The sequence below is a fragment of the Leucoraja erinacea genome, chromosome 16 (genome assembly GCF_028641065.1).
Source record: "Leucoraja erinacea ecotype New England chromosome 16, Leri_hhj_1, whole genome shotgun sequence".
In the NCBI taxonomy this organism is placed as follows: Eukaryota; Metazoa; Chordata; class Chondrichthyes; order Rajiformes; family Rajidae; genus Leucoraja; species Leucoraja erinaceus.
The window spans coordinates 36,426,148-36,442,684 of NC_073392.1; the positions used below are offsets into that span (position 1 = coordinate 36,426,148).

Consider the following 16,537-nt stretch of genomic DNA (forward strand, 5'->3'; position numbering starts at 1 on the left):
AAAATGACGGCCGTAGGTGGCGGCGCTCTCTCGAAAATTGCAGCACAGTGTGCCAAAAGCGGTCAAGATCAGACTTTTAGTAATATAGATATCTTATACTGCACATAGGCACAATTGAGTCTGACTGGTCTACATACTCTTTGAATTTTAAGTATGCAGCCATGGAGATGGGTGCTAAGATAGCACTTCAGGGGTGTTCATTTCAGACCTTAGAGTCATACAGTGATACAGTGTGGAAACAGGCCCTTCGGCCCAACTAGCCCACGCCGACCAACACGTACCATCTACACTAGTCCCATCTGCCTGCGCTTGGTCCATATCCCTCCAAACCTGTCCTATCCATGTACCTGTCTAACCTTTTCTTAAACATTGGGATAGTCCCTGTCTCAACTACCTCCTCTGGCAGCTTGTTCCATACACCCACCACCCTTTGTGTGAAAAAGTTACCGCTCAGTTTCCTATTAAATCTTTTCCCCTTCACCTTGAACCTATGCCCTCCGGTCCTCGATTCTCCCACTCTGGGTAAGAGATTCTGTGCATCTTCCCAATTTATTCCTCTCGTGATTTTATACACGTCTATAAGATCACCCCTCATCTTCCTGCGCTCAAAGGAATAGAGACCCAGCCTAGTCAACCTCTCCCTTTTGCTCAGACCCTCTAGTCCTGGCAACATCCTCGTAAATCTTCTCTGAACCCTTTCAAGCTTGACAATATCTTTCGTATAACATGGTGCCCAGAACTGGTTACAATACTTTAAATGTGGCCTCACCAATGTCTTATACAACTGCAACATGACCTCTCAGCTTCTATACTCAATACTCTCACTGATGAAAGCCAATGTGCCAAAAGCCTTTTTGCCCACCTTATCGACCTGTGACTTGACCTTCAAGGAACCATGCACCTGCACTCTTAGATCCCTCTGCTCTTCAACACTCCCCAAAGGCCTATCATTCACTGTGTAGGTTCTGCGCTTGTTAGACTTCTCAAAATGCAACACCTCGCATTTCTCTATATTAAATTCCATCAACCATTCCCCAGCCCACCTGGCCAATCGATCCAGATCCTGCTGTAATCTTTCACAAATATCTTCACTATCTGTAATTCCGCCCACTTTTATATCATCAGCAAACTTGCTAATCTTGCCCTGCATGGTTTTCATCCCAATCATTGATGTAGATGACAAACAGCACCGAACCCTGAGGAACACCACTAGTCACAGCCTCTACTCCGAGAAGCAACCTTCCACCGCCCTCTGCTTCCTTCCATGAACCTAATTTGCTATCCATTCAGCTACCTCTCCTTGGATCCCATGCGATCTAACCTTCCAGAACAGCCTACCACGCGGAACCTTGTTGAGTGCGTTTCTGAAATCCATGTACACAACATCTACAGCTATGCCCCCTCATCAACCTTTTTGGTCACATCTTCAAAAAACTCAATTAGATTTGTGAGACACATCCTCCCACATACAAAACCAGGCTGACTTTCCCTAATCAGCCCTTGTCCATTCAAATGCCAGTATAACCTATCCCTCAGAATACTCTCCAGTAACTTTCCAACTATAGATGTTAAGCTCACCGGCCAAAAGTTCCCAGCATTTTTCCTGCAGCCCTTGAATAGTGGCACAACATTTGCCAGTCTTCCGGCACCTTTTCTGTATTTAAGGATGACCCGTAAATTTCAACAAGGGCTCCTGCAATTTCTTCTCTAGTTTCCCACAATGTCCTCAGATAAATCTGATCAGGCCCTGGAGATTTGTCTACCTTCATTCACGGTAGTACCTTCTGTACCTCTTTGACTGTAACACTAATTGCTTTCAATACACTTCCATTGACTGCCCCAAGTTCCTCCATCCTACTGTCTTTCTCCTCGGTAAATACAGAGGAGAAATACTCATTGACAACCTTGCCCATCTCCTGTGGCTCCACACAGAGGTGACCGCTTTGATTCCTGAGAGGTCCTACTATCTCTTTAGTTACCCATTTCCCCTTATGTATTTATAAATTATTTTGGGATTGTCCTTAATGCTACCCGCCAGAGCTATCTCCTGGCCCCTTTTTGCCCTACTGATTTTCTTTTTCAGTTTACTCATTAGTTCCTGAACCTCCTGCACTTGATCCCAGCTGCCTATACCTGTCCCATGCATCCTTCTTGTTTTTGACTCATGCCTCAATTTCCCTCCTCGGCCAAGCTTCCTTACGTTTGCCTGCTTTGCCCTTCACTCCAACGGGGGACGTACATGTCCTGAGCTTTCTTCACTACACTTTTAAAAACATTCCACTTGGCCGATGTTCCTTTCCCCTCAAATAACCTGCTCCAGTCGACTTGAGTGAGACCTTCTCTCATACCCTCAGTTGGCCTTGCCCCAGTTGAGCATTTTAACGCATGGACCCTCTCCGTCCCTATCCATAACTATCTTAAACCTAATCAAACTGTCGTCACTGGTCCCAAAAGGCTCCTCCACACACACTTCATTAACTTGCCCTTCCCAATTTCCCAATACTAGATCCAGCGTTGCCCTCTCACATGTGGGGGCCTCCACATACTGCTTAAGAAAACTCTCCTGAACACGTTTGAGGAGTTGCACCCCATTTAAACCCTTCACACTATGCTTTTCCCAGTCTATATTGGGAAAGTTAAAATCCCCAACTACAACAAACTTATTTGACCTGCAGATGTCTGCAATCTCCTGGCATATTTGTTATTCTAATTCCCGTTGACTTTTTGGGGGTCCCCAACGAAGTGATCATCCCTTTCATGTTCCTCAGCTCCACCCATATAGCCTCACTAGACGGACCGTCCATAATGTCACCTCTGAACACAGCCATGACACCCTCTTTCACCAACAATGCAACTCTCCCTCCTCTTTTACCCTCACCCCTGTCTCTTCTGAAGCTTCTGGACCCTGGAACATTGAGCTGCCAGTCCTGCCCCTCCCTTTACCAGGTTTCAGTCATGGCTGCAACGTCCCAACGCCGTTGATGATGGAGTTAGGGGATATGGAGAGAAGGCAGGACCGGGGTACTGATTGGGGATGATCAGCCATGATCACATTGAATGGCGGTGCTGGCTCAAAGGGCCGAATGGCCTACTCCTGCACCTATTGTCTATTGTCCCAGTCCCTCGTACCTATCCATGCCATAGCTCATCTGCCTTACCTGTCAGGCCCCTTGCATTAAAATACGTGCAGTTTAAACCAACCCTCCTTCCTCGCTCTCCGCCTTTCACCTGCCTATTCTGTCCACCTTGATGAAGGTGTTGTCAGCTCTTTACTCAGTCTGAAAACTTGTAATGTAAACTGGTCAATCCCATACATTGCTAACGAAAACAAACAGATAGCATCCTCCTTTCATGTACTGACTGTTATATTGGGCTCGGTTTTTTGCCTGAACTAAATGAAATATTTTATTTCATACATATTTTAAATTGCAGAGAACTTTATTAGTGGAGAAAACAAAGTGAATGTTTGTTAATAGACACAAAATGCTGGAGTAACTCAGGCAGAATTTCTGGATGAAAGGAAAGGGTGACATTTCGGGTCATGACCCTTCAGTCTGAAGAAGGGTCTCAATGCGAAACGTCACCCATTCCTTCTATCCATAGATGCTGCCTGTCCTGCTGAGTTACTCCAGCATTTTGTGTCTATCTTCAGCGTAAAACAGCATCTAAACCTCATTCCTACACGGAATGCCTGTTAAAGTTGATGGCAAGAGAGATTGATGATGGTAGTAGACACAAAATGCTGGAGTAACTCAGCGTTACTCAAAGGCCGCATCTCTGGAGAGAAAGAATGGGCGATGTTTTTGTGGGTTGAGACCCTTCAGACTGATGTCAGGGGAGGGGGCGGGACAAAGATAGAAAGTAGGCAGCGACAGTAAGACTAGTGGGGGAACTGGGAAGGGAAAGGGGATGGAGAGAGAGGGAAAGCAAGGGCTATCTGAAGTTAGAGAAGTCAATGTTCATACCCCTGGGGTGTAAACTACCCAAGTGAAATATGAGGCGCTGTTCCTCCAATTTGTGCTGGGCCTCAATCCGACAATGGAGGAGGCCCAGGACAGAAAGATCAGATTGGGAATGGGAGGGGGAGAATGGGAGCTGAGCCACCGGGAGATCAGGTAGGTTAAGACAGACTAAGCGGAGGTGTTCAGCGAAACGATCGCCGAGCCTGCGCTTGGTCTCGCCAAGATTGATGATGGTGCCAGCTGAGAGAGGGTGTGAAGGTGTTGTAATCACAGGCTGGCCTGTTTGGGGCAAGACAAAATTTGATGGTATATTAGACACAAATTCACGTTGATTGGAGCAGGTAGTTTGAAAGAAAAATAACTGGAAAATGGGATGTTTTTAAAAGTGTGCAAACAAGAGTTCAGGGTCTGAAGAAAGGTCGTGACCCGAAATGTCATCCTCTCCAGAGATGCTACCTGTCCCACTGAGTCTCTCCAGCTTTTTGTGTCTATCACAGATATATAAGGTCCTAAGAAGGTTGTCCATTCAGGCCTCATTAGACAGTGTATCGAGTCTGGGAGTTGGGATATTATATTACAAGAAGCTGCAGAGGCCACAGTTGGAGTATTGTGTTTAGTTTTGATCATCCTACTATAGGAAGGATGTTGTTAAGTTGGAAAGAGTGCAGAGAAGATATACATGGAAATTGCCAGGACATGAGATCCTGAACTATAGGGAAAGGTTGAGGCAGGCAAAGATTGTATTCCTTGGAGCTTAGGACAATGAGAGGTAATCTTATAGAGGTGTTTAAGATCGTGAGTCGAATAGATAGGGTAGATGCACAGTCTTTTGGACAGAGTAGGGGAATCAAGAACCAGAAGACATGGGTTTAAAGTGAGAGGGGAAATATTTAATGGGAACCTGAGGGGCAACTTTTTCACAGAGGGGATGGTTAGTATATGGAATGAGCTGCCAGATACCGGGTGTTGTGCCGGGTGTTGTGGCAGAAACTACAATAACATTTAAAAAACATTTGGACAGGTACATGGAAAGGAAGGTGTATAGTGTTAAGGGCTAAATGTGAGCAGGTGGGACTAGTTTAGATGGGGCACCTTGGTCGGCATGTGCAAGCTGGGCCAAAGGGTCTATTCCTTGTTGTATTATTCTATGAACTGGTTCCTTGTACCCTCTGCATGAAAATGTTGCTTCTTGGGTTTCTATTAAATCTTTCCCCTCTCACTTTAAACCAATGCCCTCTTGTTCTTGATTCTGGGGAAAAGACTATGCATTCACCCCATCTATTCCTCTCGTGATTTTATACACATACAGTATATCCGATCACCTTTCAGTACTATACATACATCGGGAGTTCATAAATTGTAGATGTCCTGTTTGGAATTTCCATGTCGACTACTATTCTGCTTCCTGCTAACATCTGACCTAATGTTGGACATGTATTGTCTAAAACAGTGGTTCTCAAATGGGGGTACGCGTACCCCTGGGGGGTACGTGAAGGCACTCCAGGGGGTACGTGAGATTATAAAATATAGGCCTACATATATTTAAAAAGTAGCATCCATGCAAAAATCCTTAAAAAATAATTATTTAATAAATATTTCAGGAAAATATAAGTAGTTCATAAAATGAATTTTATATTCAGTAGGCTATTCAATTTCATTATCCTAAAAACCCAGAGTCTCCCCCATTCCAGGATGGTTGGACCCAACCTGTCATATGCCACCCGGCATCACCTGTCACAACTCAAACGATGGAGTCATGGTTGAAGCGTAGCAGCAATTCTTTTGAAAACACGGAGGGACAAGTAGCAAAGAAGGCCAAAATACAGCCAAAATATTTCCAGAGTCGGAAATATTTCGGCTGTATCTTGAAGATTATGTTTTAATTGGATTTACGTCCACAAGTTGCAACCCACCCAAGGCACTGTGTTTTTTTCTGTGGGGAGAAATTAGCTAACAATAGCATGAAGCCAGCACATCTGCAGCGTCATCTTAAGACAAAACATGGATGTCACGTTGGTAATCCACCTGACTTTTTTAAGAGGAAACTGTCTGAATTCAGATCATCTCGAGGCACGATGCAGAAGGCTGGAGAAGAGCTTGATCACAGCAGTTGCCTCCCTGCCACCAAGAATGAAAAAGATCCTCAGTGAAGCACAAGCCCAAGTATCTCACTAAAATGTCTCACTAAGTGCAAAAACACTCAGTTCATTGCAACAATGCAATATTCAGTGTTGACAGTTTGTAATGTTAAGATGTCAGTCTTTTTGATTCTTAAAAAGATATTTTAAGATGATAAATATTTGTATTTTTTATTTTTAGCAATTTCTGCTTTTATTTAAAATTAAGTTAATGATTTCTTTTTGAGCACAGATCTTTACTATAATCCCAAAAGAGGACACTTTATGTTGATAATTATTTTTATGTGCACAAATCTTTATTTATAATTAAGTTAATTATTTATTTCTTTTTTTTTTAGTTATATCTTTTTATTTCCAAATAGTTCAAGAGAGACCACTACAAATGAGCAGTGTTTTGCACATTTATGGAGTTTTAAATGGTTCATTTTATAGTTTTAAATGGTTATATGGTCACTGTTTTCACTACATTAGTTTGAATCACTACATTTTAGTGATGAGAAATATTTGCAATGAATTTAGTCATGGATTATTAACATTTAAAATGTTCGAAATATTTTTTTTTCAAATGTTTAAATTTTGTATGTGTTTATCAGTTCCAAAGTTTAATAAATCAGACACTGATGGCACAGTGCTCTGCTTTAAGTCTTTTTTTTTTCAACCAAAAATGCTTTGCGCTGGTTAGGGGGTACTTGGCTGAAAAAATATTTCACAGGGGGTACATCACTGAAAAAAGGTTGAGAGCCACTGGTCTAAAAGGTAGCTATATCTCAAAACCAAAGCACATGTCTTCCTCTCTCGGATAGGCAAAAGTGCTGGAGAAACTCAGTGGGTGAGGCAACATCTATGGAGCGAAGAAAATAGACAACGTTTTGGGCCGAAAGGGTTTTGGCCCGAAAAGTTACCTATTTCCTTCGCTCCAAAGATGCTGCCTCACCCGCTGAGTTTCTCCAGCACTTTTGTCTACCTTCGATTTTTCAGCATCTGCAGTTCCTTCTTGAACATGGATTCCTCTCTATCTGGACTTCCTATCCAATTTGGAAACAAATTAAACACTTTATGAGAAAATTGGAAAGGAAATCTAATTTCTGATTTAAGTGGACTTTAAATAATAAATTGATTACTGTACCTACTTTTATCTCTTACTCAACTTAAAATAGTTTCTAATATATATGTTTTCAGTCTATTTTTATAATTTTGGATGGAAGGACTATGGTGTGGCTTCTCTCACCACTATTCTTGATATGGTCAAAGTTATGGCTTTTGCCTTACAAGAAGGAAAATTGGCTATTCATTGTCACGCAGGACTTGGAAGAACAGGTAAGAGATAAACTGGTTCATCATGATTATTTTCTGTGGATGTCTTCTTCCTTAAGATTCAAAATACAATCAAGTAAACCTGAATTCTGAATTCTATCCTAACTCCCAACATATTTAAAATTTACAGTGGGACTAAATACTTAGAATAAGCCTGTATTAATGCATAACAGTATCCCCATATTGGGGTTCAAGGAGCAGAAGATCTAAACATTCATTAATGAAAACCTAGTAAACTAAGTAGCTAATTTAGTAGAATTGGGAGAACAAGTAGTATATTGTTAAATTTATATGTTAGAATTTCCTTATGTTAAGATAATATATTTTCCCTTGTGACTGAGAATGTTGACTACCAGTCCGCCTTAGGAAATATTTTGATATTGATTTATTATAGTCACATACCAAGATACAGCAAAAAGCTTTTGTTTGCATGCTCCATTTATCTTCCCAGTAAGGGCAAGAAAAGACTTGATATATGTTTTAGGAACTTGATACTTGGAAGGTCCAAGTTGGCACCATAAACTTGGTGACTCTTTGTGTACTGCTTTAGAGGGAATCTCTTATCCGTACACTGCATCATCGTACTCTTGACAACTATGTATGATTGATATTATGGATTTCTCTGAATTGTATGCAAAAGAAAGAATGTCACCGTATCTATTGACTTTTGAAATCAGATAATACCAAGAAGAAATCAAGAGTGTTTTATTGTTCTATGTCCCAGATGGAACAATGAAATTCTTACACACAGGAGCACAACAGAATATGTAAACATAGCACACTGTAAACAATATAATAAATGAGAAAAAAGTTCAGCGTATGTGTATATACACATATACACACATACATAGACATATATACATACATACATATTTTTTGTGTGTGTATACACACACACACACACACACACACACACGTACACTTATCACACTTGATTACAATCAAATCATACACAAATACAACAAGTAGAGCAAAGAGAAAAATACCAAAGTACAGAATATAGTTTTCAGCATTCTAATGTTCCAGAGAAAAAGTCCACGGTCTGCAATGAGGTAGGTTGGAGGATTGGGACAACATCCTAGCTTTTGACAGAACCGTTCACATCTGACAACAAGCTGTTTCTGAGTACGGTGGTACATGCTGCCCTACTCATCTCAGTTATTTTCTACCCATCCTATTGAACTGTCTTTACAAAGTTTCACCATTTAATGTTCTCTTTATTTCTTGCCTAATTAATGTTTTATACTGAATAACTGGAACTTTATATGGCATGTTATTCTAGATTTCAAGCTCGAGTCAGTAAAGAATTTTATTCTGCATAACATTGTTTAACTTTGAAACTCCCTGGTGTCTTCTCAGGCGTCTTAACAGCTTGCTACCTGGTCTATGCAACAAGAATGAGTGCAGACCAGGCGATACTCTTTGTTCGTGCTAAGAGACCAAATGCCATTCAGACCCGTGGGCAATTATTGTGTATCCGGGAATTATCCCAGTTCCTAATTCCATTACAAAATGTATTTTCCTGCTGTGATCCAAGAGCACACGCCGTTACAGTTTCTCAATATCTGATTCGCCAGCGCCACCTGCTCCATGGATATGAAGCCCGCCAACTTAGGCATGTGCCAAAGATAATTCACTTGACTTGTAAATTGTTACTGGACTTTGCAGAAAATAAGTTATTGATTGAGGAAGAAAATATTGAGATCCCTGATCTTTCAGCAGAAATTGAAAAGACTGTTTCACAGTTGGCCATAATTCAACTGGATAACGAATTTGATGGCCAAGCCTTCGATATGGGGGATCATTTTGAGCACACTGTGGTATCAGCATCAGAAATTATTCCGAATGATACAGTACTGGCTAATGTGCAAGAATTCGACCCTCTTTGGAAACACAGTGATGTCGACCTCTTTCAACCCATGTCCCATCTTAAAAAACGCCTCAGCTATAGCGAGTCAGATCTTCAGAAAGTCGAACTCTTTGCCGAGCAAAGTGAGACACCTTTTACATCACCTACGCAAATTGCTTTCTCTAGCAAGTTCCATCAGCAAAGTTTGTCTCACCTTAACCTGAGACAACCCAGTCCAATACCGATGGACACCAATGAGATTAGCTCGGCTGTTCTGAAAGTGCCAGAGCTATGTCTTATTAAACAAACTCCATCCATAACAAACTCCAGTGCCTGGGACTTTCAAAATCCATGTAATGCAAATGACCAAAGAATGGGATCTCCTCTATTTTTAAGGAGGAAACTTCCAAAAGACATCCATAGAACATTTTCATTAAGATCATCGACTACAGTCGCTGCACTAAAATACTTGATCTCTGAGACACCCGACACAGTTATTTCTTCTTCTTCTCATGACACCAATAACATAAATGAGAAAGGATGTACCAAGGTTAACACATCCAATAAGCAGATTGCCAGTGTGTCAAAGGAAATTACTTCCACTTCTCCATTCTGTAAAAAAACTGCAGATCAAACCTCAGCAATTTACAAAAATGTGTTTCTGATTGAGAATGAAGACAAGAATATTAACAGCTCCATTGAAGAGATTCCACATATTACCCTACACTCAGAATTAAGCATTGAAGGAAGAAGATTAGCAGCAGGAAAAGCTCTGGCATTTTGCATGGATTTTGATGAAGATCTCATAGATAAAGTTGAAAAGTGGCAAGTGAGTGAGTTATTTTGCAAAGTATTTATAATGTACAACTCAAGTAGAAAACTTAACAATTGTGTTATAAATTGATATGATGTAATTTCAGTGACAAATGACCATCTTTCACCTGCCCTCTCTCTGTCTGACCAGTACACACTTTAGCAGGATTCCAAATGTCAAGCAGTCTTTCAATTCCATGGTGCCTTTTATCAACTCTTCCAATTTACTTAAGTCATGGCTCAGTAGCACCAAAAAAGCAACCAAATAATGATGATAAATCCAGGTTACACAATCACAATTAACAATAACACATGTCTGCAACACCACTCCACTAAGCTAAGATATCCAGAACAAAAGGCTTATTTTGGCCAATTATGTGACTAGATAACAGGTCAAAAACAACTAAAGTCTTTTATAATAACATTACTTTCTACCAACTGCACTATTGTATCTGAAAATGTTTTGCCATTTTTTGTCAAACAAGGGCACTGATGATCCTGCTGATATTTTGTTTTATTCTGTCTGCCCCTTTCAACTTTAGAGAGGTTGCATGTAACTGCCATTTTTGTTGGAAACTTTTGTCTGGTCAGCCTTTGCAGTCATGGAATTTCCATTCTAGGGAATAAAATTGTTTATTTTCTGCTCTTGTATTGTATGCCCTGGCCAAAGATGGTAATTTTCCTGTTTGCTAACTTAACCATCTGATCCAGCTGCGCAGCTACCTTCATGGTTCCTTGGATATGTACACCAAAGTCCCCCAGTTCCTCAGTCCTTTCCAAGAATGGACCAAAAGTGTATATCCTATCCTGATTAATCCTAAAATTCATCTCCCACCTTTTTATAGGATGAGACTTGCCCGTATCAATTCAGCACTGACTTACTTACAGAAAACAGAGGATTGTGGTGCATGGGTGTTATTCAGACGGGATGTCTATGGCCAGTTGAGTTCAGCAGGAAAATGTGTGTGGAGGAACTGCAGATGCTGGTTTGCACTGAAGATACACACAAAATGCTGGAGTAACTCAGCGGGACAGGCCGCATTTATGGATGGAAGGAATGGGTGACGTTTCAGGATGACACCCTTCTTCAGACTGAGAGTCCTCTGAGCAGTTGACTGAGAGACTCTAAGTCTGAAGAAGGGTGTCCACCTGCACAGGATCCATATCCCTCTAGTCCTTGCATTACAATGCGCCTATCCAATAGTTTCTTAAACGCCACTATCGTATCAGCCTTCCACAACACCTCTGGCAATGTGTTCCAGGCCCTTCGCTCTCCACCCCCCCCCACCCTCTGTGTAAAAATAAAACTTGCAGTGTACATCTCCATAAAATGTTTCCCCTCTCACCTTATAGCTGTACCCGCTAGTGTTGGACATTTCCACCCTGGGGAAAAAGGTTCTGACTGTCTACCCTGTTTATGCCTCTCATAATTTTATTTACTTCTATCAAATCCCTCCTCATGTTCTCCCCTCTGATGTTCCAGAGAAAACAATCCAAGTCTATCCAACCTCTTCCTGTGGCCGAAACCCTCTAATCCAGGCATCATTCTGGTAAATCCTACATGCAATATTCCAAGTCAGAAGGCATCACTTCTGGTAAACTCCCTTTCTGCACCATCAATGCTGTTAGAAACATAGAAACATAGAAATAGGGCAGGAGTAACCATAGGTGCCTGCAGCAATTCAATATGATCTCCAAAGCTTCATCGGGCTGATCAGGGCCCACACATTTTTTCTATAATGTGGCAATCAGAACTACATGCAATATTCCAAGTACAGAAGAACTGCATCACGACTTCCTGACTCTTGTACTCAATGCCCCTGGCAATGGAGGTATGCATTCCATATGTCTTCTTTGCCACCCTGTCTACGTGTTACCACCTTTAGTGAGCTGTGAAGTTGGACTCCATGATCCCTCTGCACATCAATGCTGTTAAGGGTGTGCCATTAACTGTATACTCTCCCCTTACATTCAACCTCCCAAAGTGCAACACATCACAGTTGGTTGGGTTAAACTCCCTGTCATTTGTCCGCCCATTTCTGCAGCTGATCTATATCCCGCTTATCTTATGACGGCCTTCCTCACTTTCTGCAACTTCTTCAATTTTGATGTCATCAGCAAACTTACTCACCGACCCATCTACATTTACGTCCATGTCATTCATTCATATCACAAACAGCAGAGGTCCCAGCACAGCTCCCTGCAGAACTCTACAAGAGTGTGGAGCGATTGTAATATGTGATTGTAGATCTGCCTCTGTGGCTAGCACGCAAATAGTCTCCTGGGTTAGGTGCCATTTTAAAGAAGATCAAGTAAGTTCTCCCTGGTGTACTGCACAATATTTATTCCACTGCCACCAACACATAAAGAATCTAATCATCAGGTCATTATTGCATTGGCGTCCACTGGTGCTGTTTCCTGCAATATCACTGCTCAGTATTCCATGGGTACTTAACTTTTGCACCATTCTCCCTTGTGAGATCTTGTCAAACATCTATTTGTGGTTCAAGTGGGCTGCAACAATGGACCACTATCATCACCACACTTAGTCACCTCTTTAAAAAGATCAATTAAATTTGTCATACAGGAACTCGCATTATGAAAACCATACTGACTATACCTGATCATTTTTTACCTCTCCAAAATGCCATTTCTCTGCTTTTTTTCCAACAGTTTCCCTACCACTGATATTACATTTGTTGGTTTTTAATTTTCCAGCACTCTAGATTGTTGCCCTTCTTGAATAAAGATGCCACAACTGTTGTCCTCTAGTCACCAAAGAAGATGTGAACATTTCTATAAAGAACAGGCAATTTCATTGCTTACTTCCCAGGAAGCCTGAGATACAACTCATCAGATACTGGGGATTTATCAACATTTAGGTTCAGCAAGATACAGTGCATTGAGAAAGTATTCAGACCCCTTCACTTTTTCCACATTTTGTTACATTACAGCCTTATTCTAAAATTGATTACAGTCATTTTTTTTTATCATCAATCTACGCACAATACCTCATAATATAAAAGCGAAAACAGGTGTTTAGTAATTTTTGCAAAATAATTAAAAATAAATAACTGAAATATCACATTTACGTAAGTATTCAGACCCTTTGCTGTGACTCTCAAAATTGAGCTTTGGTGCATCCAGTTTCCATTGATTATCCTTGAGATGTTTCTACAACTTGATTGGAGTCCACAAGTGGTAAATTAAATTGATTGTACATGACTTGGAAAGGCACACACCTGTCTATATAAGATCCCACAGTTGACAGTGCATGTCAGAGCAAAAATCAAGCCATGAGGACAAAGGAATTGTCAGTAGACCTCCGAGACAGGATTGTGTTGAGACACAGATTTGGGGAAGGGTATAAAACATTTTTTGCAGCATTGCAGATCCCGAAGAGCACAGTGGCCTCCGTCATTCTTAAATAGAACTTTGAAACCACCAGGACTCTTCGTGGAGCTGGTCGCCTGGCCAAACTGAGCAATCGGGGAAGAAGGGCCTTGGTCAGGGAGGTGACCAAGAACCCGATGGTCACTCTGACAGAGCTCCAGAGTTCCTCTGTGGAGATGGGAGAAACTTCCAGAAGAACAACTATATCTGCAGCACTCCACCAATCAGGCCTTTATTGTAGAGTGGCCAGACAGAAGCCACTCCTCAGTTAAAGGCACATGACAGCCCGCTTGGAGTTTGCCAAAAGGCACCTAAACAAGATTCCCTGGCCTGATGAAACCAAGATTGAACTCTTTGGCCTGAATGCCAAGTGTCACGTCTGGAGAAAACCAGGCACCGCTCAACACCTGGCCAATACCATATCTACGGTGAAGCATGGTGGTGGCAGCATCATGCTGTGGGAATGTTTTTCAGCAGCAGGAACTGGGAGACTAGTCAGGATCAAGGGAAAGAGGAACGGAGCAAAGTACAGAGAGATCCTTGATGAAAACCTGCTCCAGAGTGTTCAGGACCTCAGACTGGGCCAGAGGTTCACCTTCCAACAGGACAACGACCTAAAGCTCACGTCCAAGACAACGCAGGAGTGGCTTTGTGACATGTCTGAATGTCCGTAAGTGGCCCGGCTAGAGCCCGGACTTGAACCCGATCGAATATCTCTGGAGGGACCTGAAAATAGCTGTGTATCAACACTCCCCATCCAACCTGACAGAGCTTGAGAGGATCTGCAGAGAAGAATGGGAGAAATTACCCAAATACAGGTGTGCCAAACTTGTAGCGTCATACCCAAGAAGATTTGAGGTTGTAATCACTGCCAAATGTGCCCCAATAAAGTACTGAGTAAAGGGTCTGAGTACTTATGTAAATGTGATATTTCAGTTATTTATTTTTAATTATTTTGCAAACATTTCTAAACAACTGTTTTCGCTCTTTTATTGTGGGCTACTGTGTGTAGATTGCTGATACAAAAATGAATTTAATCCATTTTAGAATAAGGCTGTAATGTAACAAAATGTGGAAAAAGTGAAGGAGTCTGAATACTTTCTGAATGCACTGTATCTACTTTTTTTTAATGGTAATTACAAGAGTCTTAGTATCGTAGGGTAATTTGTTGTTGAATTCCACATTCCATCTCCCTGAATTCTCCAATTACAATGTCCTAAATTTTTACAATGAATAAAAATGAGATGTATTAATTTAGAGCCTCATCAATGTTCTTCGGCTTCACACATAGATAGCCACTTTGGTCTCTAATGATCCACTCTTTCCTTGGTTATCCTCTTCATAAGTAAACTTGTCGAAGCAGAATTGGGCCATTTGGCCCATCAAGTCCACTCCGCCATTCAATCATGGCTGATCGATCTTTCCTTCTCAACCCCATTCTTTTGCCTTCTCTCCATAACCCTTAACATCCGTACTAATCAAGAATCTGTCAATCTCCGCTTTAAGTTCCAACGTATAGTCTCGATAATAATGAAGGGTAGGTGATGTATTTCCAACTCCGCAGTCACAGAGTCCTATACAGCATGAAAATAAGACCTTTGGCCCATTATCCTTAACAACCATCAAAGACCGATTTTCCTCACATTTCTGTCAGCTCCCTCCCCCTCCACCCCTCCCCTCAGGTTCTATCAAACCCACACACTAGGGACAAATTGCAATGGCCAAATAACCGACCAAAGCAAGTATCTCTGTGGTGTGAGAGGATATCAGAATACCAAGAAGATATTTGTATATCCACCAGTACAAACTCCACTTTGGTAGCTGTGATGATTAGGATTGAACCTGGATTCTAGCTGCTGTGAGGCAGTAGCTGTACTCGCCAGTACTGTACATTGTACTGGTCTGGTGTACAACATAGAGGGGAGTCTGCAATTCGTAATGTTCCCATGCATCTTCTGCCAATGTCCTTACTGGTAAAGCCTGCAAATATGGGAAGTGCTTTCAACATTTTGTAAAAGGTGCTAGTTGGAGCTGTACTCTTGTAGGCAATAGTAGAGTATTAAACTTACTTGACCTGTGCCTTGGACATGATAGAAATACTTCAGGGAGTCAGGAAGTGAGTTGCTCACCACAGAATACACAGCCTGTGAACAGCCTGAATAGAGTGGATGTGGAGAGGATGTTTACAGTAGTGGGAGAGTCTAGGACCAGAGCTCATACCCTCAGAATTAAAGGACATTTCTTTAGGAAGGCGATGAGGAGGGACTTCTTTAGTCAGAGGATGGTGAATCTGTAGAATTCATTGCCACAGAAGGCTGTGGAGGCCGTCAAAGGATATTAGTATGGGTGTTAGGAGATGGGGAGAAGGCAGGAGAATGGGGTTTTAGGAGGGAAAGATAGATCAGCCATGATTGAATGGTGGAGTAAACTTGTTGGACCAAATGGTCTAATTCTGCTCCTAACACCTATGAACTTATGAACACTCTTGAAAACACAATATTTTTTGACAGTCACATAGCATGGAAACAGGCCCATCGGCCCAACCTGCCCACGCCAACCAACATTGCCCATTTACACTGGTCCCACTTGCCTTCGTTTGGCACATATCCTTCTAAATCCATCCTACCCATGCACCTGTCCAAATGTATTTTTGAAGTTATGATAGTACCTGCCACAACTACCTCCTTTGGCAATTTGTATCATATACCCACCTCCCCCTGTGTAATAAAAGTTACCCCTCAGGTTCCTATTACATGTTTCCCTCCTCATCTAAATTCTTCTGATTCTTGATTCCCCTAATCTGGGTAAAAGACTCTGTGCACGTACCATATCTATTCCCCTCGTGATCTTATACCCCTCTATAAGACCACCCCTCAGCTTCCTGCACACCAAGGAATAAAGTTCTAGCCTGCTCAACCTCTTCCTATTGCTCAGGCCATCGAATCCAGGCAACATCCACAAAAATATTTTCTGCACTTTTTCCACCTTAACAACTTTCCTACAATAGGGTGACCAAAACATGACACAAAAGTTCAAATGTGGCCAAACCAATGTCCTGTACAACTGTA

General features: G+C 41.6%; 1 protein-coding gene across 5 annotated transcripts in view; it reads left to right on the forward strand.

Annotated features, from left to right (window-relative positions):
* The window catches only part of ptpdc1a (protein tyrosine phosphatase domain containing 1a), a 154,111-nt gene that overhangs the window by 110,261 nt on the left and 27,313 nt on the right, over positions 1-16,537 (forward strand). For all 5 annotated transcript variants that reach the window (XM_055648173.1, XM_055648174.1, XM_055648172.1 and 2 more), the window contains 2 exons: positions 7,280-7,417; positions 8,774-10,092. In XM_055648173.1, the coding sequence (XP_055504148.1) occupies positions 7,280-7,417; positions 8,774-10,092 (1,457 nt within the window). The remainder of the gene's footprint in view (positions 1-7,279; positions 7,418-8,773; positions 10,093-16,537) is intronic.